The sequence below is a fragment of the Heptranchias perlo genome, chromosome 10 (assembly GCF_035084215.1).
Source record: "Heptranchias perlo isolate sHepPer1 chromosome 10, sHepPer1.hap1, whole genome shotgun sequence".
Classification (NCBI taxonomy): Eukaryota; Metazoa; Chordata; class Chondrichthyes; order Hexanchiformes; family Hexanchidae; genus Heptranchias; species Heptranchias perlo.
In genome coordinates, this window is record NC_090334.1 from 21,032,031 (window position 1) to 21,058,538 (window position 26,508).

The 26,508-nt window shown below is 42.6% G+C and overlaps 1 protein-coding gene across 2 annotated transcripts in view; it reads right to left on the bottom strand.

Annotated features, from left to right (window-relative positions):
- LOC137326328 (cysteine-rich motor neuron 1 protein-like) overlaps nucleotides 1-26,508 on the bottom strand; it is a 272,715-nt gene that overhangs the window by 12,142 nt on the left and 234,065 nt on the right. For both annotated transcript variants that reach the window (XM_067991313.1, XM_067991312.1), the window contains 5 exons: nucleotides 21,642-21,795; nucleotides 20,013-20,134; nucleotides 15,075-15,293; nucleotides 7,707-7,922; nucleotides 854-1,075 (listed from right to left, as the gene is read on the bottom strand). In XM_067991313.1, coding sequence (XP_067847414.1) covers nucleotides 854-1,075; nucleotides 7,707-7,922; nucleotides 15,075-15,293; nucleotides 20,013-20,134; nucleotides 21,642-21,795 — 933 coding nt within the window. The remainder of the gene's footprint in view (nucleotides 1-853; nucleotides 1,076-7,706; nucleotides 7,923-15,074; nucleotides 15,294-20,012; nucleotides 20,135-21,641; nucleotides 21,796-26,508) is intronic.

Here is a 26,508-nt window from a genome sequence, read left to right on the forward strand (position 1 = left end):
CTTTTTTATCTGAAAGATAGCAGGTCTGTGGAATAAGTTGGCAGGAAGGGACACTGAAGGAAAAGTATAAATTGGTTTAAAAGTCAGTATTTTCCCCTGGAGAGAAAGAAGGAATTGTGACATTTGCTGAAGCAAAGTTTATCTCTTAAAATATATGGACTATTCCTAATTTTTCCCAATATTCTTCTGTTCTTATGTATCATTACAACATACAGAAAACTGGGATTGCTCCCTTCCACTCTCAACATATCTTCTGAAATGAAAGTGAGAATAAAAAGATGGTTAAAAGAAAAGTCTTTCCTTCCCAGTCTATTTCACTTTGAGTATATGCCATGTGATGATTTAAAGATCTCTTAAATCTGCCTGTTTCTCAAGGTTGTGTAACATAAAGCATGAACAGTGTTACTTCAAAATCCCTTTCCTGGAGCACTTGCAAGATGTAGCACCAAAGCCTTAAGTTAGCAAAGATTATTAGTTATTTTCATTGAAGAATCCATACATGAACCAACCTTTGTGAGAAGTTATTTAGAGGTTTTAAAGACACATCCTGTTTTTCGACTCTTTTTTTATGACTAGGCTGCATGATTACTCTATGCTTCACTTAGATGGATTGTTAGATGATTCACTACAAGACATTAATGTAACCACCAAAGATAAATACATGACTGCACTGCACAGATAAGCAACACCAGTTTTTGAAAGTGGATAAATATGTTCTCTGTAGCCTGACATTCCACAAGGTATAAGCACATTTGTTAAGCTTTTACAGGATGGGGAAAAATATTTATCCAAGAAAGCATCTTTCCAATTTGTGAGGCAACTTTTCATGGTACGGAAACAATCATTTACTCACCCAAGCAATATGGGCAACATTGCCCTTTCCGTAGAACTGGCAGCCTACACAAGGCAGGTGAACAGGTCTGAGAGAAACACTGAATGGCACCATCACCACACATACAGCTCGTGCAGGCATTTGGCTTCCAAGACTCTCCAACTAACAGAATATCCCCATCACTGGACATGCAATATCCAGACTCACTGCTATTGGTAGGCAATAGGGCTTTCAACTGATCTTCTGTCATGAAAATGTTAAGAAATACACGTTAGGTCTCAGACACTAAGAACAAACTCTCTGAATAAACACTTGACATTTACGTGTACTGAATAGTCGGATACAAAATAATTAGATACAAGAGGCACATGAAGTTCGAGAAATGCTAATAATATAAAAATCAAGCTACTGTTTGTTCAGTAGTAGAATGCTTTCTGAAGGTTTGTGGAAATACATATTGAACCTATACAAATATATATAGTGCTTTGGAACCTAAAACCTATGAAATTCATTATGTGATGTTCAAATATGACACAAGAACAACTGCTAATTAAATCACAGGGCTGATAAATTCAATATGAAACTAACATAAACATTGTGGTATTTCTAGGCGCCGCTCTCAAATTGCAGTGTAATAGATGAAGCTGCCTGCTAAAAATTCATCTTGGCTGTAATTAAACCATACAACGTCCTTCCAAGCTTTGGGAGACGTCCCGCAGGTCCTTCTGTATTATTTCAGGCAACCAATAAATACATAACCATTAAGCTACCCACATGCCATAAAACTTTATTGTGCAAATTGCTGAGGTGCATGTACTGTACTCTCATCAATTTTACAAATTTCTTGTAAATATAAGCACTATATATATTTTTTCCAAAATACAGTATTTCTAAAGTCCTGAAGGTAATTGTCCTCAATACGACTGACAGTGGGCAGGCTTCTTCTCACCGCCGGCACACACTCAGAAAATTACCCCGATTATGTCAGCAAAAAGTGCATCGATATTGCAGAAATTCTTTGACCCAGACCAGATCTGATGTTTTTTAATATAGCAATGTATTTTTTAAAACAAAATTAGATATTTGGTGGTGAATTACACTATACTGTACATGTAGGGGGTAGTTTGATTAGAATTTTTGTTGATTTTGGATGTTCTTTTCTGAATTGCCCTGATTTCCTCTAACTTCACTTGTGTATTTTCAGATGTCATTTGAGTACTTGGCAAACTATAATTCAAAACTTGAGGAACAAAGTTTACATTGTGTATGCCCTACAACAGCTGATCCTAGCAGTGGAGAATCTCTCTCTTTCGAAATAAAAATATCCAATCATTTTTTTTCTTTTGATTTGATATGTAAATCTCAACCATCCAACACCACAACGGGATTTTCGAAACCCTCTGCAAGGTTACATTGTTACATGAATAAGATTATATTTCACTGCAACTCATCAAACAGCATAAGAACACTAAAAAAAAACGAGCCGTCACTTGGAGTAAGATGAGATGTGAATCAAATATCAACTAACATTAGTTACAGAAATAGCTGAATATGGAATCTGCAGATATCCATACACTACCAGGTACCGCATCTTAGAAATGTCATCAAATATACAGCTTTAAAATCCAATACACAATTGTAATAACTGGAAAGTAAATTTGTAATGATCAGAAATTGATTCATATGCAGTTACTATAAGCCTTTGTTCCTTTTCTTAATTATTCTTAAGTTACAGGTAGGAATAATAGTTAAGGCGTGTGATCATTACATTTTCACTGTTGAGACTGATGGAGCAGAACTGATTGAAGAGCACACAAGCAACATGGTGCTCATTTCCAAGAGGAAGTCTAAAAACTTTGTCATAAGCATTTGGCGCAGACCTGAATGACAGCAAATCTCTTCATCGATGCAACTAGCAAAAGCAACCGCGCACGTTTCGCTGGGTAAATATGTATTTCTCTTAATATCTCACAACACAACGGGATATATTTTTTATCTTTGCTACCTGGGCTGTAATTTGGCGATCGGATTGCCCGTCCATTGTAGAAGCCGTCCAATTTTAATTCCATTGAAATCAAAGCAATGAAAACCAGGTGGGTCCTACAACAGGAGGACAATCTGCTTTGCCAGATTACCTCTCGCACAGTGAAGACGAAATCTTTCCAAAATACAGTTGAATTTTAATACACTAAATATTAACTTGCTCAAATGGGAAATGCATAGTATTAAAATAAATCAACTAATTACTACCACCTGATCTGTGTCACCTTGGCCTGCATTTCCTCAGTGATAAGGTTCCTGCCGGAAATGGGACAGGAAACCTGGCCATCATCTGACCCTGCTGTGACGCTATCCTATTTCTCTGGGCCAGGGCTGATTAAGTATCAAGGCAGGCTTCCAGTGTTGCGTGTGTCACACTATACGAGAGACATATCCTGCACAGCTGAAGTGTTTCATTTGCTGCTACTGCTTAAAGGGGCACGCCCACAACTGGACAGAATTGAACAACTTTCCAAGTGAAAAGCTGCTTTGCAAAAAGTCGGAATGTGCAGGGTCTTCAAGTAGAAGAGCACAACAAAAAATAACTAATTAAAAATCCTTAGCTTATACACCGCCTGGCTCTTCCACCCAAAGATTCTGAATAACTCTTACATACAGGGTGTTGTTCCCAGGAGGTGGCATTGCAGCACTGACCAAGGGAAATGGGCCACTGGAACCAGCCCTGCCTTTTCAAGGTCATTTACAAGCGGCGGTGGTTGGGGGGAGCAAGCGGCAGGCAGAGAAAAATTTATGTGGACATTTTTTTGGGGTGGTGACTCAGCGGGAGGTAATCTCACCACATCGCCCCACGTTATTTCCCCTGGCATCACTGAAGGGTTCTCAAAATTCCCACATTTTTCATATCAACGAGGATATGACCTTTTAGACTTTTATGGCAGAGGACCCAACTGCTGGGTTAAAAATGGATCCCTGCAGACATGCCTGGGCTTGTTGGGACAGTGTGGATTGTTCCTGAAAACCAGACAATGAGAGTAGCCGTTTAAAACAATCAACCCAGAGAAAGACTTCAGCTTACACGAAACTAAAGCCCATCAAAACCTTGCATAAATCAATCAATGCAATTATGCAAACCCATCAATACAATGGCTTTCCATTCAAGCCTAGTTATGGGGACAGGAAACCAACAATCACCGGAAGAAGCCCACCATAATCAGACAAAGAACTAACCTTGTTTTGGGAATCAGATAAGAAATTCGAAAAACAGTATAACTGGGGACCAGTTACAAAGCAGGAAGATTGGTTTTGGAGCAGGTTCTAAGCAGTTCAGTTTTAAACAGCAGTTTTGAAGCAGCAACAAGGCAACCGCAGCCCTACACGAAGGTCGTCCACCCACAACTGCGCCTTACCGTACCAACAGACTCTATCCAACTGAAGAACCTTCGCAGATTCCACAGACCAGGACCACGTGGGGACGGCAGGGCCCAGAGGACACAAAGAGCGTACCCCAAAACTGCAACCGGCTTACCTGGCTGGATTTCGAACTGTCAAGGAACCCTGGTTTGGTGAGCATGATTCCTGACCTCTCCTAGTTCAATTTAGTTAGGTTTTGGGGGTGGGACAAGAGTAAGGGGATTAGTATGGTGATTTTCCGTCGTTATGCCGTGTGTTCCCCATTCTTAACTAAGTGTACTTTGTATCTCAGTATTATCCTAATGTTATAAGTTCATTTGTGACTTCAATAAACCCAGTTTCTTTTCTTGTACCAAAACCAGGGGCCCGAATTTAGCAGGCCTGCGGGTTCCCAGCGGGTGGTCCTCCGGGAGCGTGGTCAACACGCTCGGCGAAATTAGTGGGTTGCCCACGCGATCGTAGCAGGCAACCCACTAATAGGAATCAATTACCTGCTCTTCCGGGGTCCACGGCGCTGGCCTGCGCGTCGGTCGGGCTGCGCATGCGCAGTGCGATCTGTCAGCTGGAGGCTCTCTAGTTAAAGGGGCAGTCCTCCACTGACAGATGCTGCAACCAATGGGACAAATTGCAGCATGGAGCAGCCCAGGGGGAAGGCTGCTCCCAGTTTAATGATGCCTCACCCCAGGTATCATCAGATGGGGTGAGGAGGAGGGGGAGGACACAGATCTTCCCCCCGGCGGGCGGGAGGAAGCGGCCTGCCTCTGCCACCAAGAAGGCCTGGCTCGAGGTGGCAGAGGGGGTCACCTGCGCCACCAACATATCGCCCACCTGCATACAGTGCAGGAGGCGCTGCAATGACCGCAGTAGGTCAGCCGCAGTGAGAAGACGAAGTCTTTCCCCTACACTTCGTCTGCCACAACACTGCCCCCACCCCACATCTCCTTCGGCACCGCCAACACTATTCTGTCACATCACCCTTCATACCCACTCACACCCCATCCTCATCTTACCTCCACCTACTCACCTCGCCAGTACTCACCCTGCCACTAACACGCAACCCACTCCTCATACAATCTCATTGCTCCATCCCATACTCACCCTCTCGTGCATCTCCCTCACGGCCAGCCTCACTCAACCTGCCACCACCTGTGCTGCAGCCACAGGGCATGCATCACATATGTGCAGTAGGCAGCGTAAGGCAAACGTCTCGTCAGCATGAAGGGGGTGCACAAGGGTGTCTGAGGGTTTGTCATGGGTGTTACCCATATTGAATTTCAGAGCAACAAACAGCACACATTATATTGACACCACCACTGCCATGTCTCCGCGAATCCTGTCCGTTGTGTCCAATAATGCCCGCTCCTGGGTATCACTATGAGGACCCACCACTGATGCCACCCATCGTGTTACTGCAGAGTAGGTGCAGGTGTATTTGCAGGGCTCGTCCGCGCAGACGACTGAGAGACATCGGCGGTGTAGCCGGCTGCACCCTGGAAGGATGCGGAGGAGAAGGTGTGGAGGGCAGTGGTGACTTTGCCAGCGACAGGTAAGCAGTTGGTGCTGGGGCCAGCCAGGAGCAGCTCGGCATGAAAGAGGCTGCAGATCTCCACGACGACATGTCGAGCGAATCTGTGCCTCCCTGTGCACTGCTGCTCGGAGAGGTCCGGGGAGCTGCGCCTCGGTCTGTGGACCCTGTGGCGAGGGTAGTGCCCTCTGCGACGCGTCTCTCTCTGCGGTAGCCCTCCCTCCTGCTGTGCAGGTGGGCGTGCAACAACACCGTGTTGGGGGGATCCACGTCCCTGCGGCGGACGGCGTGGACTGCGAGGCTGCTGGTGCTGGTCATGCTCTTCGTCCTCCGAGGGTCTCCACACACCACCCAACTGGCAGGTGTTGGTCTGAGGGGCTGTGCAGGGTAGGTGTGTGGTTCCTCGGACTGGGGCTGCGGTTTCGTGTCGGTCTGTCCTCTGGCTTGGCAGGGGGTGGTGGAGGGCAGGGGTTGCCCTATGTGACGCGGTGGCCTCCTGCGTGGGTGAGGGCTCTCCCCCGTGGAGCGCACCTTGGCACCTGCCACAGGCTGCTGGCTGCAACACGCCTGGTTGGAGGGAGACTGTTTCCCCCAGTGTGGGAAACTCACTGCCTTGAACCTAAAATCCCACACTTCCTCTTTTGACAGCTGCTTCAGCTCATTAACTGACCACAACGAGCAAGGTAAGTACTCTCAAGTGGAACCCCGCTGGCTTTAATTGCCTGCGGGATTCCCACCAGCGGGGCTTGCGCGCGCAGCCCCGCACGTCAGCGCGGTACCCGGAAGTGGCCGGGATTTCGGCGCGATCCGGTCACGTGACCGGAGATCGGGATTTTCGGGGCCACCCCGCTGGGAACCCGCCGGAAACACGCTCCTAAAATCGAGCCCCAGTTGTCTGCTGCATTTTTTTGTCACAACCCCCAAATAAGTCCAAGGTCTAGAACCCAGGGAGTGGGAGCGATTCGGACCGCTCAGTAGTCAGAGGTGAAGCTGACACACACCACCACCCCCTACATCACCCCTGTATTCGGAAGGAAAATCCAGGCATTTCTCCTGACTCTTTTCAACTGCAGTGAAATCCTACATACTGTGGATGTTGGCTCTTCACCTGAGTATTTCAAAATTAAACCGAGGTACTGATTTGTCTGTGTTCCGGACAGCCCTTGCCTCCTTTCTAACATGTACATTCATTGAACACGTTGGACGAGTATTAGCATTTGAAAAACTAATCCATCCAAAAATTGTTTTTAAAAAATTGTTCTAAAGCACAATATATTAGAGAGAATAAAATTGCTCAAGATAATTTACTGACAATTTGGCCTCACAAGAAGCTTCATAGAAGTAACAATATGATTTGATTTGAAGGAACAGCTGCAATACATTTCCGAAGAGGCACACCTGCTTTCATGAAAGCACTGTTGTTCAGCAACAAACACTTTCAGATTTTAAAAAAAATACCATCACTGCACTGCAATCACAGGGTTCTTTCATGTGCTTTAAAATGGGCTTACATTTGGCAAAATGATTACAGATGGCGTTATAAATAGATCTTTCTCTGTGACTGTTTCACTCCACAAGTTATTGTGGATTACAGTGGAAAGCACAATGAAATGTTACATGTGTACACAGAATGACACAAAAGCATTTAGTCCCCTACAGAGTAAGTGCACCAAACCTCTACATATGGATTTATATAATTAAAATTGTTAATCAAAACGTCTCCCTCAAAGATTAAATGGTGCAGAGATTTAAAAGTCACACTAAAAAAAAAACACATGTAATGGATTAATTCATCTACATGGGGATTAATGCTGAAAATTTCCCATGATGGTTTAGCACTAGTTATTTCATAACTTTCTGTTAAGATTACCCATAATACAAGTGATGTTTACATCCTAAAGCAGCTCTTCGCCCCCCCCACCCCCCGGGGTCTCGTACCTGGACATGTCAGACAGCAAGCACCTGATTCTTTGATTGGCGCTTGGCAGAGGAGAGGTGGGCACACTTCAGTGTCACAGAGCACACGTCCACTGTGACACGTACATTGCGTGCAGGTGTCAAGGTTCCAAGTCTCGCCCTCCAAATAGTATTCTCCTCCTGGAGCTTGACATACAGTGAGGTCAACTGTATCAGGCTGCCCACTGCCTGCCTCATCTGTGGAAACAAAAAACAACATAGTTTTGTAACGGAGAACTTACAGCAAACAACCACAACAACTTACACTTGCATAGCACCTTTATTGCTGTCAGGTGTGGCTCAGTGGGTAGCACTCTTGCCTCCGAGTCAGAAGGTTGTGGGTTCAAATGCTACTCCAGAGACTAAATCTACGCTGACATTTCATTGCAGTACTGAGGGAATGCTGCATTGTCAGATGGTGCCATCTTTTGGATGAGACATTAAACCTAGGCCCCCTGTCTGCCCTCTCAGGTTGACATAAAAGATCTCATGGCACTATTTTGAAGAGCAGAGGAGTTCTCCCTGGTATCCTGGCCAATATTTATCCCTCAACCTACACCAAAAAACATTATCTGGAAGCTTGCCATGCACAAATTGGCTGCCGCATTTCCTACAACAGTGGCTACGTGTCAAAAATAATTAATTGGCTGTAAAGTGCTTTGGGAGGTCCTGAGGTCATTAAAGGTGCTTTTTAATTGCAAGTTCTTTCTTTTCTTCCTTTAATATCCAAAGACATTTCACAAAGGGGCAATTAGACATCAGGATGAGTTGGGAGAAGAGTCGGCAGAAGTGACTGAGGGTGTGATTAAGGTAGGTAGGTTTTGAGGAGGATTTCCAAAATGGGCTAAGATGTACAAAGGCAGATTGGTTTGAGAAGTAGAGAGTCTAATGCTTGATAGATGAATGCAGTGAGCAGAAAGCAGGTAATGTATAGTAGGCAGAGTTGGAAGATCAGATGGTGTGAGATGGGACATGAAGCTGGAGGAGGTTCCACAGGGAGGATATCAAGGCCATGAGGGATTTGTCAATGAGGAAGATAATTTTGAAATCAATGTGGCGCTAGTGGCACTCAGGAATATATGTGCTATTGAAGAGTAGGACCTAGTACATGGTAAGATGTTGGCAGTGGAGTTCCAAATGACCTTGTGTTGGGTAGCTTGCAAAGAAAGATGAGTGTCAGCATACATTTGGAAGATGCCCCTGTGCTAAAGAATATTGTTGAGAGGTGCATATAAATGAGAAATATAAGCAGCTAAGGATGGAAGTTTGAGGCATGCCACAGGTGACTGTGCAGCCACAGGTGGAGAAGCCCTTGTAGATGCACTGGTCACGTTGGGACAAGTTAGAACGAAATTGCAGAAGAGTGGTGCCACAGAGATGGCATATTGAGGAGCAGGACCGAGTGGTTGACCCTATCCACAGCCGCAAAGAGGTTAAGGAGGATGATGAAGGATAACACGCTATTGTCACAGAGGATATTGTGTTATGGACAAGCAGACTGAGGGACTTGAACAGAAAGTGTTGGGAGGTGGGCGCAGATTGGGTGGCCATGACCTTTAAGGTCCTAAAGGATGAGGAAGTTAGAGATGGGATGTTAGTTGGAGAGGGCAGAGGGGTTGAGGTTAGGCTTTTTACAGGGTGATTGATGACAATTTTGCCCGGGGGCGGGGGGAGGAGAAGAGGAAGCAGTTGTTAATTTTAGCAATAACTGTATTTATTGCAAGTTACTTCAATTTTAAGATGTAAATTTATTTTCAGATGTAAATTTAATTGGTTTTTTTAAACCAAGTGTGCGAGTTTTAAAATTATATTTTGCTTTTCAAAATGAACAGGAAATCAAACTATCAAAATAAATTCATGGATATTTCACTTTTTGAAGTTGATCAAATCAATGTTATTGAGACCAAAAATTTTACAATCTCCACGAGAACAGTGAGGTTTCAACACTCAGGATATCTGTGGGGAAAAAAATACCAGCGGAATTAAAAATTAGATATAGTTGAGAAATCACAAAGGCAAAGTGACATCAAATGCATGTGACAACCAATTTTCTTAGGTCACAGACACCAAAAAGAAAACAAAAACCAATTTATTTCCCTCCAATTGAAAACCACAAAATTAAAGCTTCTGTGAACATCCACGTGATATCTCCACTTGTGAATTATCTGGTGTCACTTGTGAAGTCTTGTGTCATATCATGACTGGCTATGACATATCCTGCAAAATGTTTTGTATCATTTTACCCAGAAACAGCACTGGTGCAGAATGGCATTTTGATTTGAATATAAATTGAATAAAAGAAAGATTTGCACACTTACATTGTCACAAGATTTAGTGAAATGAAAGTTTTAAGTAGATTTGCAGTTTTAAAGGCAAAGAGGAATAAAACTTTCTGGGATGTGAATAATTTGCACTTGGAAAAATAAAATGTTGGTATGGTTGTATGATACATTGGTGTTCCAGCATGTTTTGCCACTGAGCAGTAAAATGAGGGGTCATGTCCAATTTCCCACAGAAAGAATTCCCAATCTCAGTCATGGAATCAGTCGAAGGCAGAAGATGGAAGCTTCCCTCCCTATAGGAAGGGTAGAGATATTGTACAGCAAATAATGCCAAATCAGCTTGGTAGCCATCACCTCAGCAGCAGCAGCAGCAATGGAGCTCTGTGAGCAGGTGGCCTGCCTACTCCCTCAGCCAGGAAATAGGACACGAAATTAAGGGACTAAGACGTAGCATAATACTAAAAAAAATACAGAAGAAAGAATTATACAACACTCAGTTTAAGCAGAAATATAAATAGGATGGGTGAATAAGTGGACAGGGGCCCTTAGATATAATTCAACCCCTGTTTCAACATACATTCTGCCCTTATTTTTATATTTCTGTTATAAATGTGGATGTAGGAATTTCTAATAGAAACTGCCAATGTAAACTTGTCATGATGTAATTGCACCCTTCTGCCAGTAGAGGCACTGCAGTGTCTCCAGCAGAAGGAGAAAGTAATTATTGTATAACAAGTTTACATGGAGAGTTTCCATTATAAATTTGGACATAGGAACCTATAATAGAAAAAGTTGACAGGAAGTGAACGTGGATGCATATTTATAGATAGATACATTCACATACAATATCACTTCTAGTACTTAAAAGTGGTTTTGTGAATATTACGGCATGGCAGCCTCTAGACTGCACAGCAGTGGGGGTTTGAAAAATAATCTTTATGCTAATACGGAAGGGGAGAGGAGGAGGTTGGAATGGATATTTTAAAGGGGTTGAAACACCTAAATCTGGTAAGGTATAAGGTGAAGAGGACTAGTGCAAAGCAGAAACAATGGGAGGAGGGAAACCAGGGAGTGAAGCAGCGATGATGAGAAATGGTTTGGAGGTGGGGGATGGGGTGAAAATCAAGAAAAGAAGAAAAGAACTAGAACAGGCAAAAAAAGAGGAAAGGCAAAAAGTAATAAAGAAAATATTAAGTACAAAGAGACTGAGAATGAGCAGCAGTGATCAATCCAAAGTAAGAGAGACAAGATAAAAATTAAAATTGAAGACACAATACAGGAGAAAGAACAATCAGTACCAGATCAAGTCAATGTGAAATGATGCATGAGATGCTGTAGATGAAGAGCAGAATTCAGGGAGATAAACAAACCACAGGCATCAAGACGACAGAAAACCCTGCGTGAATTTAGGTAATTCCCTACAAAGATTAAAAGTCTGAGTTAAGCTGCATGTCCGGGGTTAAAATGAAGATGACTGCTTAACAATGGGACAGAAAATCCAGAGCGAAATGAATGAGATAGATGAAAGACAGATAGAGACAGATTCTTATCTGAGATGGTGATGGTCAGTAATAATCTGAGTGTTTGGGGATTACAGAATTGTATGTGATGCAAAATACTGAAAGCTTTCTACTATAAGTATCAATGGAACAGCAAGGCCTGGGGAAATACTCCTCCACGTGGATTATTTCAAAAGTTATTGAAGAATGTATCTCTTCGATTCAGCAACTCATTCCCCTCTCTCACTACTTGTTCCTACCCACCACTTAGGGTCTCCACTTATACTTGGAGCCACCCTGATGATACACACATCCGAGAGCATCTCTTAACTCCACCATCCTAATCTTCTCCGGACAGCATCAGCTCCTTGCTGGAGTACAGTTCTACATATGCAGGTCACCACCTCGTACCTCGTTCATGTGGCTGTTACTCATTTGTGAGTTTTGACGGTGAATGTCAGAAGTCTGTTGACCACGGGGTGAGGGTAGGGACCAAGTTAGCCTGATCCTGTCCTCATCCAAAATACACACACACACACCACACACCACACACACACAATCTTCTGTCCGGTATGGCTGGATTCCAATCTGGAGCAGGACAACTAAGCTAATCTTCTCTTCCCTGACCCAGGGATACTGAAAGCCACTGTAGTGCCCCACAGCTGCCCTGGCTATGACCAGTTAACTCAGCATAGACTGACATTGAATCTGGGACTTTGCTGATCTATTTGGTCAGTTATAATGTAAACCTGCTAAAGCATCAAGGGAGCCAATCCCAAAGGCTCTCTATTTACATGCACCTAAATTGGTGATTTGGTTTTCCCTGGAAGAGAATCTGAATGTCCCTAAATTGGAAAAAATGAGTTGGATACTGGTGTGTTCTCAACCTCTCTTAACTTGTTCCCAGCTCAGGTCCTTGAGTCAGTTCCAGGCAGGGTCTGAAGTGCTAATTTCCATGTTAATGAACGGAACAAATCCTGGTCATCGCTGTAAGCCATGTCACTGGTGTAGTTCCAGGCAAAAATGGAGATCTGAACTGGTGATGCTCCATGGGAAGAAAAGCGAAAGTCATCTTCTACAAAGTGGTAAATAGAGGGCCCAGAATTCCACTTGCACCCAGGCCGCATCTCTGGTGTAATTGCCGGGGTGGGGGGGAAAAAGAGCTGGAAAATGGGACAGAACCTTTGGAATTCCGTCCCATGGCGAGGAAGCCAGGAAATTCTGGTATATTGGGAGGAGGGGTTGGATCTTCTGCTTGCTCGACCATAAATGAAGGGGATCAAGCTGGGGCAATTCTTTGGTTTCCTCAGGAAATACAGCTCAGCACACAATCTGATGGGGCCAATTGAACCCACAGCAGGCAAAGGTTCTGTTGTGGGTCTTTCAGAGCACCTAAAATGCCTGAGGGAAAAGGTAATCGATCCTGGAGAGGATCTAGTTACCTTGAGAGAAACAGCCTGATTGCTGCATGACTCTTCAGAACCCAAAGGATCTATTTTTCTGTTAGACCCCGCCCGGGTACACTCTGCTGCATCTGGGCCTCTGTAATTGCAAGTGTCGCTAATATGCTCTCCCCAAACATCATAACAACTCCATCCTCACAATTTGGGACCAGGTCAACCAGGCCTCTGAATTTGTGGATTTAGGCCATGCTCTGCCACACTTCTATTGCTGGAGCAGGACTATAGGAATTTGGACTCCACATTCTCTAATTTAAAAGAAAATAAACCACCGGAGTATTTTGTAATGAATGCTTTTCCTAGGCTTTCCGTTTCCTTCAATGAGAACAGTATTTTTAGGAGATAAGCCATCTAATTGTTCTAATTTTTTTCTGCAAATAAAACATGCCATTTTACATTGAAAAATAGGCCCGTGCACATTACAAATGAATTAATATTCTCTGCAAATTATGTTTGTATACAAGAATAAATTTTCCAAATTTACACTCCTAGCATGAGCTTTGCTTGCCAGTTGGGAATTTGGGTGCAGAGGCCAGCACTCTCACAGGATTTTCTGTTCCTAATGGTTGCTCAGTGACCTTGTATTTTGAATTGGGGCCCACCAACCTCCACAATCAAGTTCTTGATAAGTACTCCCAGCAGGTGAAGCTCCCTATCAGGAGTGTAAAGTCGTTAGACTATCCCTATAATTTACACTGTTTCCCAAAAGATTCCCAAAATCAAGGGTTGACTAAATGCAAGAATTCTTAGAGAGACATGGAGAAGTGTGTTATGCATGGCAAACATTACATGCAAAAAAATTACGGTAGTACGCTGGGAGAATCAATGTGAATTAGGGGAATTACCTATAATTCAAACTGAATAAGTCAAATCTGTGTGATTGCAATGAGCAATGATACAGTACAAAGTTACCAAACCTCAGATGGCAACAATTCAATGCAACACTTTACATTTTGAACTTCTGTACTCACGGACCCAAAGCCAAACCAATTACAGCAGTGGTCCAGAGCCGTTCTATTCAATAATCTGATTGATCTAGTCTGGATACTGACTAGGGGGACATCTTCAGATCACCGTCCAGGCTGGTCCGAAGCACCAACTAAATGTAAATGAACGGAGCTGCTCTGGGACGTACACAATCATCGAAGGACCAACATCAGACTGGCTCTGGGAGCAAATGGAGACTTGAAATGCTGGGTTTCCTTTAGGAGGAAATTATGTCATTGAATTGAAGGTAAAGAGATAAATGTTTCATTTATCTTTGAATTAATACACGTGGAGTGTACTTCCTCCTAAATTTTCCTTCCCCTTTAATTCTCATGTTATAACTTTCAGTACAGTATTTAACATCAGAATCATCACTTTAATTCCCAAGGCAAGGAACGGAGGAGCTTTTCTACATGTTTTATTCAGTGACAGTGTCAAGCAAGGTCAGGCTTAGTTTAGCAAAGATAAAGTGCAGAGTAAAACTTACTTTATCCCAATAATGGGTCTCAACCACAAGCTCAAAGCACCTTCCACTGCTCAAGTATAACATTTCCACTTTGAACACCAGTCAGTCTTATGACTTTTCTAAGTGATTGCCGTAATATAGACTATCAGTGCAGAATACAGGCACATTTTTGCTGTTGTGCCATGTCCACTAAAAATTAGATTGAGACTGCTCCACCACATTTACTTCAACAAGGATCATGATAGTCAGCAGAGAGAGGAATCTTCCATCCCATCAGTCTGGGCTGGAAAGGAACCTAGGTGTCACATGTAAAAGGGCAGTGTTCTTATTATTAACAGTTCCCATTAATTATAATATTTTATGTTGCTCAACAGGAGCACGGAATAAAAAATTGGGCACAGAGGTTAGTTCTTGATTTTCCACTGACTAAAATTAATCTGACCTCTGGGGCTGATTCTCTGATCCACCCTCCTATCAAGGCTTCTTGCTCCACCAGGAGTGCAGCCTCTTAAAATTTACCCGATAATTTTTTTTATTTCTAAAAACAGATAGTGTGCTCTTAATTTGAACGCTAATAAGGCCATGCTGTACTCACTGGTATACTCACTACAGGAAATAATTACTGTTAAACCTAGTCTGATTAAGTTGTAACTCACCTTGACAGGTAGGGCAGCACTGCCCAGGTCTGACCAGTGGGCTCAGACAGTTTGGAACAGGGCACGTAATGAGCACACACATTTCCCTTCCACCAAAACAGTAACAGTCCCTGCATCCATCATGCCAGCCTTCTCCTTCCTCGTAGCGACGACCATTAGCAGTCAGGCAAAAACTGGTTTGAGGCGGAGGAGCAGTAGTGATAAGATGTGTATCAGTCTCTGCAAAAGCAACCAGGCATGACAATGTAACAAAATTTTAGCGCACTCAACACAAAACTCATCAAGGTTCAGTTAAACTTTTATCATGTTAGCCTTTAATATTTCTTTATTTTAGATGCTCAAGCATCAATCTGCACCATTTTTAAAATCTACTTTTTTAAATACTCGGCAAGATAGGATATTTGAGCTGGGAATTGGAGCTCTTGATTTCATCACCTGGTACCAATACCAAGGTTAGGTGTAGCAATGATTAGCTGCAGAATATAACTCCTCTACTCTGTCAATTCATCTCAGCCCCAATTTCAGAAAATCATCCCCAAGTGTTAGATTTTCTAACTCACACCAGTCATTCTCAGGTCTTTTCTAAGTGAGATTGCCAATTAGTTTTGGGCTATGTTCATGAGACTGGAAAAACTCTAATTACACAGGATCTCTCCAGCCAAAAAATGGAGATGACTTTCATCTGATCAGTCTAGGTTGGATCCAGGTCCCAGAGAAAGGTCAGTGTGTTAACCTACAACATCAACCAGTCCCATGATAATCTACTTTTGATTGAATATAATTTGTTGTGTACTCTCCAGGCGTTGCCATTGTGGTGATGCACTGTGCTAAGGAGTGCTGGGATGTGGATTTGCATCTGTGATTTTCTACAGTGCCGATTTTATGACTTCTGCCTGGATGACAAAAGAATGCATTAAAGGAAGGATGGCAACTTTTTGCACCGAGAGAAGGAAAATCAGAGGGTGGATCACCCCGAGTCACTCCGGCACATTACTAAGTGGGTGATCACAGGTCTGGGAACAGATCAGCCACGATCTGATTGAATGGCGGAGCAGGCTCGAGGGGCCATATGGCCTACTCCTATTTCTAATGTCCTTATAACAGGCTGTTTATCCACTCTCTCAGCAGTAGTGTATGCTGTAGGGGGGCCTAAAGGAGGAAGAAATTATAATAAATGGCTAATTAAAAAAAAGTCAAACTCTAAAATGAGGGGCATAAAACACTGCAAAGTTACAAACAAAAAGCAAGGTAACTTTATTTTGTTATATGGAAGAATCTTGAAGAACCGTTAGAAGGCACACTGAAACTTCTAATAATAGTGAAATTTGTAATTGCCATTAGTGGGAAACCGGTTACGGTATTTTCTTACATTTTTGTACCATCAAAATAACTTTTTGGCTCACTTTATTGTAATCCATAGTTCCAGAAGTGTTAGTAGCAGTATTGGGTAAATGACTCCGATCACTCTTACCTTGATATATATATAAAAAAATATATACACACTCAGTCACACACACCTGACTTATTTACATTCAGGTGGATATTTTACTGTAGTCCACCTTGCTCTAAAAAAGAGCACTACCCACTTCTCTCTCCCTGGTAGATAAGACACAGAAGAACAGAGACAAACACACAAACACAGAGACAGAAAGAAATTCAGCTTGATCAGCATTTATTTGTTATGATTTTTTTTTTTGTTTTGCTTTTACATATTGTTTTTGCGCGTTTGAATAACTCAATAACAGACAACAGTGTGCATTTAAAAAGCCCGACTGATTACAGATATCTTCCATGATAACTGGGAGAATTAAATTTTTTTTTAATAAATTACATGTGGGTAATTTTAAATCTATAAGTAAGCATAATCATCATTTTTTGTGTTTCTAAAATAAAAGTTCTATATACAGTCTACTTCTACTCATACAAATTTGATTTTACTTGAAAAAATTGAATAAGAGTGTGTACAGGGGGTGTTTATAACAGATAATTCAAATTATGCAACTTCAAATTAAGATTAGACTGTTCAATATGTACCTATGTTTCAGATCTATTTTGCAACATAAACTATTGCACGCTATGAGAAAAGTTAAACCAGCCTTTGGCTGTGATTATATTTGATTTTTGCCCTATGTTATGTAACATGTAAACAAATTGTAATACACAATAACTAACCTGGGAATGATTACCTGTATATCAAAACCAAAGGCATTCGCTTATCACAGAAACAAACACAACGCAGTATAGTAATGATCAGAAATCAGAGAAAAAAAAAGGAGAATGAGAAACGAGAAAGAAACAAAGGAAAACTGGACAAAGAAAGGAGAATGGGAATGAGATAAGGAAATTTTGAAAAAGTGAGAGAAAGAAGAATGGTACAATGTGGGTTTCTGTCCATGATCTCCCACATTGAGACTTCCTGAACTTGAGCACTTGAGGAAGTGGCAAGTATTTCCTGGGGCACTCTCGACAGGGAGAGGAAAACTCACATCACTTTCACTCACCCAGAACCAGAAATTGATTAGAACACATTATATGTTTTGACCTCAGTACACCAAGATGGCCCTTGAACATCATTTGATACTCAAGAGCTGTATTAGATCCCTTGAAGAGGAATTACCTGGGGGAAGGGTTTGTCTACGAAGAAACCATCAATCGGCAAAATGCAGCCATAGTTCCCTCTTCAGGTTCTACTCAATAGATTCAGTAATTGTTATCCTTTCCTATTCTCATGGGCCAAATTTAGAAACACACCCAGTGTGAGGTACAAAAGTCAGAAAAAAGGCTGGCAGCAAGCCTGCTTTATTGGTAGTGGGATGCCTGTTCAAGTTTGGCAGGATGCCTGGCAGTGCGCAGCCTGTAGCATCAACGTGATGCCTGAACTTTGGCACGTGCCTGTGGTATGACTGGCAAGCTGCCTAAAATAAAGTGGCTAGATGCCTGCGTAAGGTCACAATGACCAGCTCTGCAATGTTACTGCTGAGCACTATCAATTGCATTGCCTGGAGGGCTTGTCTGAGAGAGAAAAAGTACTGATAGGTCAGCTCCCCATGAAATACAGTTAGCTGGTCTCTGAGCATAGACTCCCTTGTAGAAAAGATTCACTTATTGACACAAGTGTTTTGTGTGCTTTAATGAACATTTGAAAGGTTCTCCGAAAGAAGACACCTAAGTACTTCTGTTAATACGTACTGCATATGATTATAATCAAAACATGCAGAATGCATCAATATAAGGGCAAGGTGCTGGACTGGACTGGGCAGACCCATCGTCCTGTTTCGCTCCTGCAAATTCAAGTTAAAATCAAATCCAGGAAAAAAGAATCCTGTGCTGGGTTAATAAGGGGGTGGTACGGTCAGCAGGCTTTCCACACATAGCTGCTTTGCAGCAGAACTTTCAGAGCAGTTTGCTCAAATGGCAGCCGTTCTGATAACTCCCAAATAAGACAATTGTTTTTTTGTTATAAGCCTGGGTCTGTGTTAGAACAATCTGAAACTAACTTGCAATAAATAACCATCCAAAATCCTAAAATATCCTTATTTAAGAGTTTTCTCAGATGGTTTTATGCAACTATATTTGCTAAAACTGTTGTTGGATCCCTTACCACTTTCAAGAAAGCAAACATAACATAAATTGGTTATTTTCTTGAAGGACTTTGTATCTTAACACTCAACTTTCCAAAGATTTGAGATACTTCAATAAATTTGGATTTCAAATGCTGGGTTTAACTTGGTTTAAATGTTAATGCATACTGTTCAAATGTGTTGTGCAGATGTCTATGGGTCTGTTATGTGCGACCGGTATAACAGGCTCCTCCATTGGGAGCTGGCTATCCACTTTGCTATGTACTTTAACAGGGATATATAGCAACTAGTTATTTTAACTGTATTAAAATAAATAGCATGTAAAGGAGATGGAAATGCAAGAAGGACACTTAAAAAGTTAATTATCCAGTTAGGAGGCACTTGATATTTTACGTTATTTCTTTTCCACAGAGTACACAATTGGTACTGAAATTTCCTGGAGATTGCCTTTTCCTGATTGGAATCCAGGAAAGGAAAGGAAAGGATGCTGACCAGCACTATTTCCAAATGAGCCATTCGTAGATAGTCCAGTAGCTGCATTCAATCATGTGGTTCTTTACAGACGGAGGAGCCCTGGGGAGCTGGGGTCAGTTGTGGAACCCTTTGTGTTGACCCAGCTAAGGTTAGATAACTCAGCTCAAGCCAGCGATTGAGCCAGTCTTTCTGTTCCAGAGGAATCACGCCCAGGTTTGACATCACACTGCTTCTTACATTGTCTCCATGGACTCTCAGGGGACCATGATGACTACAGTCCCAGTCAGTGTCGCTTGCAGCTTCTCTTTGGTACCAAAGATACCAACTTGACCGATCATGAATGCAGACACTCCAAGTCTCACACTAAGTCTGGCAGTCCGAATTCTCTCCAAGTTTCACCAGAGAAAGGGTGAGAAAATTCATACAGTTGGATTGGACTGAAAAATTCAGACACATTATAAAGATGATAAGTTGGCACCTCTGTGGTATGCATGCCTCAAACTCACACTACCTGGTGCATTTTCCTACAAGATGGGATGGGGCAGGTGGAGATTTAGGTAACTTAAAAAAAATATAATACTAAGAGGGGCAGGAGGTGGCTGAAAATACTTTCTTTTGTTAAATTCATCGAATGCAAATTCAAAAAAAGAATTCTTTGCCTTTGCTATTCTTGAGCATTATACGCATTAAACAGGGGACAGATCCATAACTGTACCGAAGACAGATATAATATAGTTACTAAACGGTTTTTATTTTTTTAATGTCCCTTATCCCAAGGCAAATAACCATGCCAAGATTTGATGGATCATTGACACCCCTGACCTAATAATCTGTTTCCAAATTTTGGCAAAATACATCCTGAAATGAGTTAATGTTCTGGTACCTTTACATTGGCATATGGAGCACCCTTTCTTATTTTGTTCGTATCCTTCTGGGCAATATTTGTCGCAGGTAAACGGTGGGCACTTTACGCAGCGGCACATCTCACAACCATGCTTGTTTCTCCTAAAAATAATATTTAAAAAAAAATTAGCAAATGCCAAGTGAGACTGGCTTCATTCCGGAAATGTTCATGGTCCAGTATACTAAAAGAAAGGCAGGCTTGCCTTTATATAGCCTTGTCATATCTCTCAAAAATATCTTGAAACACTTCACATTCAATAATTACTTTTGAAGTGCAGCAACTGTTACGTTGATAAACTATTTTGCAATCACCAAGCTCCCACAAAGAGCAGGGAAATGATGTTCGTCGTATTGGCTGAAGGAGGATTGCTGGCCAGGAAAACATGGCGTTTCTTCGAATAGTGCCATGAGACCTTTAATGTCCACCTAAATTGGCACACAGGGCCTTGGTTTAATGGCTCCTCTGAAGGAGAGGACCTGTGACAATGTAGCACTCCCTCAGAACTGCACTCGAGTGCAGCCAAGATTATATGGATAAGTCCTGGGGTGGGCTTCAAACTAACCTCGAGACCGAGAGGCACAGTGTAACCAACAAGCAAGCTGACTTTCGTACTGCAGCTTTTGTTGCACAGTGCAAGGCAATCTTTGAATATCAATATACTTGGTAAATGAAGTGGCTGAATTGAAGTTGCACTGCATTTCAGCAAGCACTGTAACAGCACTTTGAGGAGGTGGTCTCACATTGCTTCAGCTTCAAACTAGCTGCAGTACAACTGAAACAAGTGTGAAGGAAACTTGGGGCGGTCCACTTTTTGATCTCAGCAAAGGCCAACTCTCTTGTCATTTGGATACTGATGAGTGAAGCTTTCTCTAGGTTTGTAACCATCCATGTGCATAAGGTAATGTGCCTAACTAGAGAGCAATGCAGGGCTGGTTTTATAACTCAGCAACGCTAATTCTGCAGTTCTCTTTGCAGGTGCCAATCTCAAACTGGTACCTGCAACATAGAAGTGGTAGAAATGAAAAAAAAATTCATATTGTATATTCATTTTTTGATTCTTAACATCTGGAGTTGAATTCCATATAAACTACTCGACAATCTCTACATGGTAGGGTTGCCAAATCTGGTTGGACGTATTCATGGAGGCTGCATCACATGACCTCCCATCTCCAACTGCCAATGGTCCACCAAAACATCCATTCTCAGAGCACACCGCCTTCCTACACCAATTGAGAAGTGGACAGACTCTTCATAAGACCCGACTGGATGATTCTCAACTTCAGTCAAACAGCCCTTTTCCCCGTCGCCAATGTTTTTTTTATAACTAATAAGCAAAAGTGTTCAAGGAAATTTAAAAAAAAACAATTTTTTTTTAATGTCGTGATGATTTTTCTCCAGGATTACTTGCAGCAGTGCCCTAGAGATCAAACTTAATTTCCTGGTGACTCCGGGACAATCTTGGAGGGTTGGCAACCCGACGACATGGAGTTGAGTGACATGTATGTGTAGAACATTTGAAGAAAAACTACCAAATAATTTGGATTTGTTATCAATGAGGAAAGGCCATGCAGCTCGTTAAATTGCTCTGTGTTCATCTGCTGTACTTACATATAACCATAGGGGCAATGCTTGTTGCAGGAAAGCTTTCGGCATTTGTGCGGCTGTGGCCGACACTCGCAGATGCTGCAGTCATCCAAATCCATCAGGTAACCATGGGGACAATCTAAGGAGCAATATGATGTCAAATCTGGACAGGGTTCCTCTGGAACAGAAAGACGTTATTCAATATCAGTCATAACTAAGTACAAAACTTACTAATCAGGTTACAAAACAATAAACCCTTGTTGACCAAAGGGTTCACTCCCTCCCTTCTCGTTAGGTATGCCTGTACCATTCTTCACTTGAGAAGGCAAACGGCCAAGCTGCTCCCTGTGTCTTGTTGGATTCGGCCTTTAGAATGTGTGTGAAAGCAGCCTGGATGAATTGCAAGTACCTGGGCTCTGCTCAATAGTGCCAACTAATGGCAGGGGTCAGCCCACTGCAAATTATAAGAGCAAATCCATAGCTTACCACTCTGCATTGGACAGTAATTAACTGCCAATAAAAGTGTGCCATTGCAAATCCAATTTCTTATTCGCAGCTAATTTATAGAAGTAGTGATTTATTTTTGAAACCCCTTTAATACAAATGAAATAATTAACCAGGTTGAAAATATTTTGTTCATCATTAGCAGACTGTTCCTGAGAGATGACTGTAGTATGAGGCATCATGAACACTACAATAAAGCTGTGTATTCACTGAATGAGCAGCAAACAGAGCAACCCCTGTTCCATCTTAGCACTGCATCTCTTCCAGTTCCAGCTGTTGTCTCCAGGCTGCTGGAATGTGGGGATCGCGTGTGTAGAGCGTTTTACTATTATGAACTCAGAAATTAACAACTGTTGTTCTGCCCAGAACTCTGGAAATTACAGACATGACTGGGAGACATGTCGTGAATCGTATACACCAAAGTACGCAAAACCAATAATGTTCAATGTGTGCAGATATCATAACTCACATACAATGTGAATGAATTTTAAAAATACACCAATATTTAAACAGTATTGCATACTTTTTCAGTGGAAGGTTATAGTACGCATTTATTTATGTGTAAGAATGCTTGACTGATGGCAGGATTGTTCTTGTTCTTAGACATAGTAAAATGTAAATTTGTGTAATACAACTGGGTTTTAGCATGGGATATGCTCCCTCTCTCCTCTGCTCCAAATAACTGGAATTATCCCGGATCTTCTCCCCTCCCCAATCAGCCTCAGCGGCCCTGGGTAGGGTCCACTCCCAATTGCCCTCCAACAGGAGCTGCTGAAAATGTATGCATGGATATTGATGGAAGGCAAGATGGAGTTTGGTGGAAATGTGTTCTTGACCATGCTAATGTATCTGGTATCGGGGAGAGGTTCTTTCATTTGATTATACTTGTGGGGGGGGGGGGGGGGCACCCGCGCCACTATGGACGCATCTCGTGCCTGCCAGAACTTCAGAGGTGGGCCGGGGGGGGGGGGGTGGTAATGCAGTATTGGGCAGTTGTCTGTTCATTTCTTACTAGCAGCGCTAGCCCCAGTGGCAGTTGTCAAATGACCTAGATTTCTCTCTCTATTGATACAGTTTTCCTTTGAGGATCAAAGCTAGGACGCCCAGATGGTCCTCAATTATTCCACTGTGCAGGCTGGTACATCTAGTTCAACCTAGCGTTCTGACCAGCTGAGATAACCCAGACCAGATCTGCCTCAGAATCCCTCCCCCCATGGGCCATGCCTCCTCTGATGTAAGCAGCCATGTTTGTGAAGACACATGATTAACAAGAAAGGACAAAGTTTAAAAAGTGGCCGACAAATGGAAACTTGGAGGCAGACACAGAAAAAGATGCTCACAATGCTAATATTTCCTGGAAAGAGGTAACAAATGCCATGCTAATGGTTAAGATCCTCAGCTGCTTGATGGACTTACGTCAACCCTAGATTATGAATTGTTAGTTTCCAGGAAAGATTTGCCATCTGTGCAACTGTTGCACTACTGGCCTTTCTAAAATGTAGAGCCAGATTCTGCTCTGTGTTACGCAGAATGGGTGGGGGAAGTGCAACTTACACATAACATTTCAATTCTGTTCCATTCTGCAGTGCGTTAAAACATTTATGAAACTTTTAAAATTTCAGCATCCTGGACAGGGATCTTCTATTCAAAGGCTTGAATAATTATGCAAAGCTAACAAAGGATGATTGCTGGGAATTTCCTTGAGGCCTCACCCATTCCGCCGCTGTAACTTCTGCGGAGGTTCGGTAAACAGGTTTTCTGCCGAACCGGGGGAATGGGACTAACTGGATTGCTCTAACAAACAGCCGGTACAGGCTCAACGGGCCAAATGGCTGCTTTCTGTGCTGTAACAATTCTAAGTTACGGCAAGTAGATAGGGAGGAACGGCAAGGAAATTCCTAGTGGTTGTGTTTTTTATGCTGCAGTAAAACCATAACACCTCTTTCGTTAGCTTCGTTTCACTGGGTATCAACGCAGATACTGACCAGGGTCAGGATTTTCCACTTTAGGGGAACCCCGGTGCATCTTCAGCTGGGCGGGAGTTCTACCCATCACAAGGATGATCCCCCTGACCCCAGCCGATTATCTGGGGTTAAGGTCATCTGTAATTTTAGCTGGGCTGCTCAGCCTTTATCTTGGGGGGGCGGGGGGAGGGGGGGCGGGGGGTGGGAGGGTGGCGGGTAGTTTGGCTGTGGCAGACCTGAGGTATAGGTTTTCTGGCCCATTAGTTTATAAATCCACCCTCCGCTGTCCATTGCAATGATGTATTCACCGTCATTTGTGGCTAATTATAAAACATCCACCCATATTTAGGCTGATGTATTATACGCCTCAGACCATTGCTGGTGAGTAATACCAAAAGCGATGGGGGTGGATGGGGAGCTGGTGAACAGTTCCCAAAGAAATTTCCACTGCATTTTGCCAGAGTTTTGCCAGGATGCTTATAATTGTAAGCAGGTCCAAGAGATTGATTAAGAGGGGAAAATTAGAGTATGAGAGTAAACTTGCAAGGAACATGAAAGTGGACTGTTAAAGCTTCTACAAATATGTAAAAAGAAAAAGATTAGTGAAGACAAATGTAGGTCCCTTACAGTCAAAAACGGGAGAATTTATAATGGGGAACGAGGAAATGGCAGAGCAATTAAACAAATACTTTGGTTCTGTCTTCACGGAAGAGGACACAAATAACTTCCCAGAAATGCTAGGGAACCAAGGGACTAGTGAGAAGGAGGAAGTAAAGGAAATTAGCACGAGTAAAAAAAAATAGTGCTGGAGAAATTAATGGGACTGAAAGCTGATAAATCCCCAGGACCTGATAATCTGCATCCCAGAGTACTAAAAGAGGTAGCCATGGAAATAGTGGATGCATTAGTTGTCATCTTCCAAAATTCTATAGATTATGGATCAGTTCCTGCAGATTGGAGGGTGGCAAATGTAACCCCACTATTTAAGAAAGGAGGGAGAGAGAAAACAGGGAACTACAGACTAGTTAGCCTAACATCAGTAGTAGGGAAAGTGCTAGAGTCTATTATAAAGGATGTGACAACAGGTCACTTAGAAATTATCAATGGGATTAGACAAAGTCAACATGGATTTATGAAAGGGAAATCATGTTTGACAAATCTACTGGAGTTTTTTGAGGATGTAACTGCTAGAATAGATAAGGGAGAACCAGTGGATGTGGTTTGTTTGGATTTTCAGAAGGCCTTTGATAAAGTCCCACATAAGAGGTTGGTATGCAAAATTAAAGCACATGGGATTGGGGGTAATATACTGGCATGGATTGAAAATTGGTTAACAGACAGGAAACAGAGAGTAGGAATAAATGGGTCTTTTTCGGGGTGGCAGGCAGTAACTAGTGGGGTACCGCAGGGATTAGTTCTTGGGCCCCAGCTATTCACAATATTTATCAATGATTTAGATGAGGGAACCAAATGTAATATTTCCAAGTTTGCTGATGACACAAAACTAGGTGGGATCGTGAGTTGTGAGGAGGATGCAAAGAGGCTTCAAGACGATTTAGACAAGTTGAGTGAGTGGGCAAATACATGCCAGATGCAGTGTAATGTGGATAAGTGTGAAGTTAGCCACTTCGGAAGGAAAAACAGAAAGGCAGAGTATTATTTAAATGGTGATAGATTGGGAAATGTTGATGTACAAAAGGGACCTGGGTGTCCTTGTACACCAGTCACTGAAAGCAAACATGCAGGTGCAGCAAGCAGTTAGGAAGGCAAATGGTATGTTGGCCTTCATTGCAAGAGGATTTGAGTACAGGAGCAAGGATGTCTTACTGCAGTTATACAGGGCCTTGGTGAGACCACACCTGGAGTATTGTGTACAGTTTTAGTCTCCTTACTTAAGAAAGGATATACTTGCCATAGAGGGAGTTCACCAGACTGATTCCTGGGATGGCAGGACTGTCGTATGAGGAGTGATTGGGTCTACTTGGCCTGTATTCACTCGAGTTTAGAAGAATGAGAGGGGATCTTAATGAAACATATAAAATTCTGACAGAGCTAGACAGACTGGATGCAGGGAGGATGTTTCCCCTGGCTGGGGGGTCCAGAACGCAGGGTCACAGTCTCAGGATATGGGGTAGGACATTTAGGACTGAGGTGAGGAGAAATTTCTTCACTCAGAGGGTGGTGAACCTGTGGAATTCTCCACCACAGAAGGCTGTGGAGGCCAAGTCACTGAATATATTTAAGAAGGAGCTGGACAGATTTCTAGACACAAAAGGCATCAAGGGGTATGGGGAGAGAGCAGGAATATGATAGTGAGATCGAGGATCAGCCATGATCATATTGAATGGCGGAGCAGGCTCGAAGGGCCAAATGGCCTACTCCTGCTCCTATTTTCTATGTTTCTACGTATAACAATCATGTCA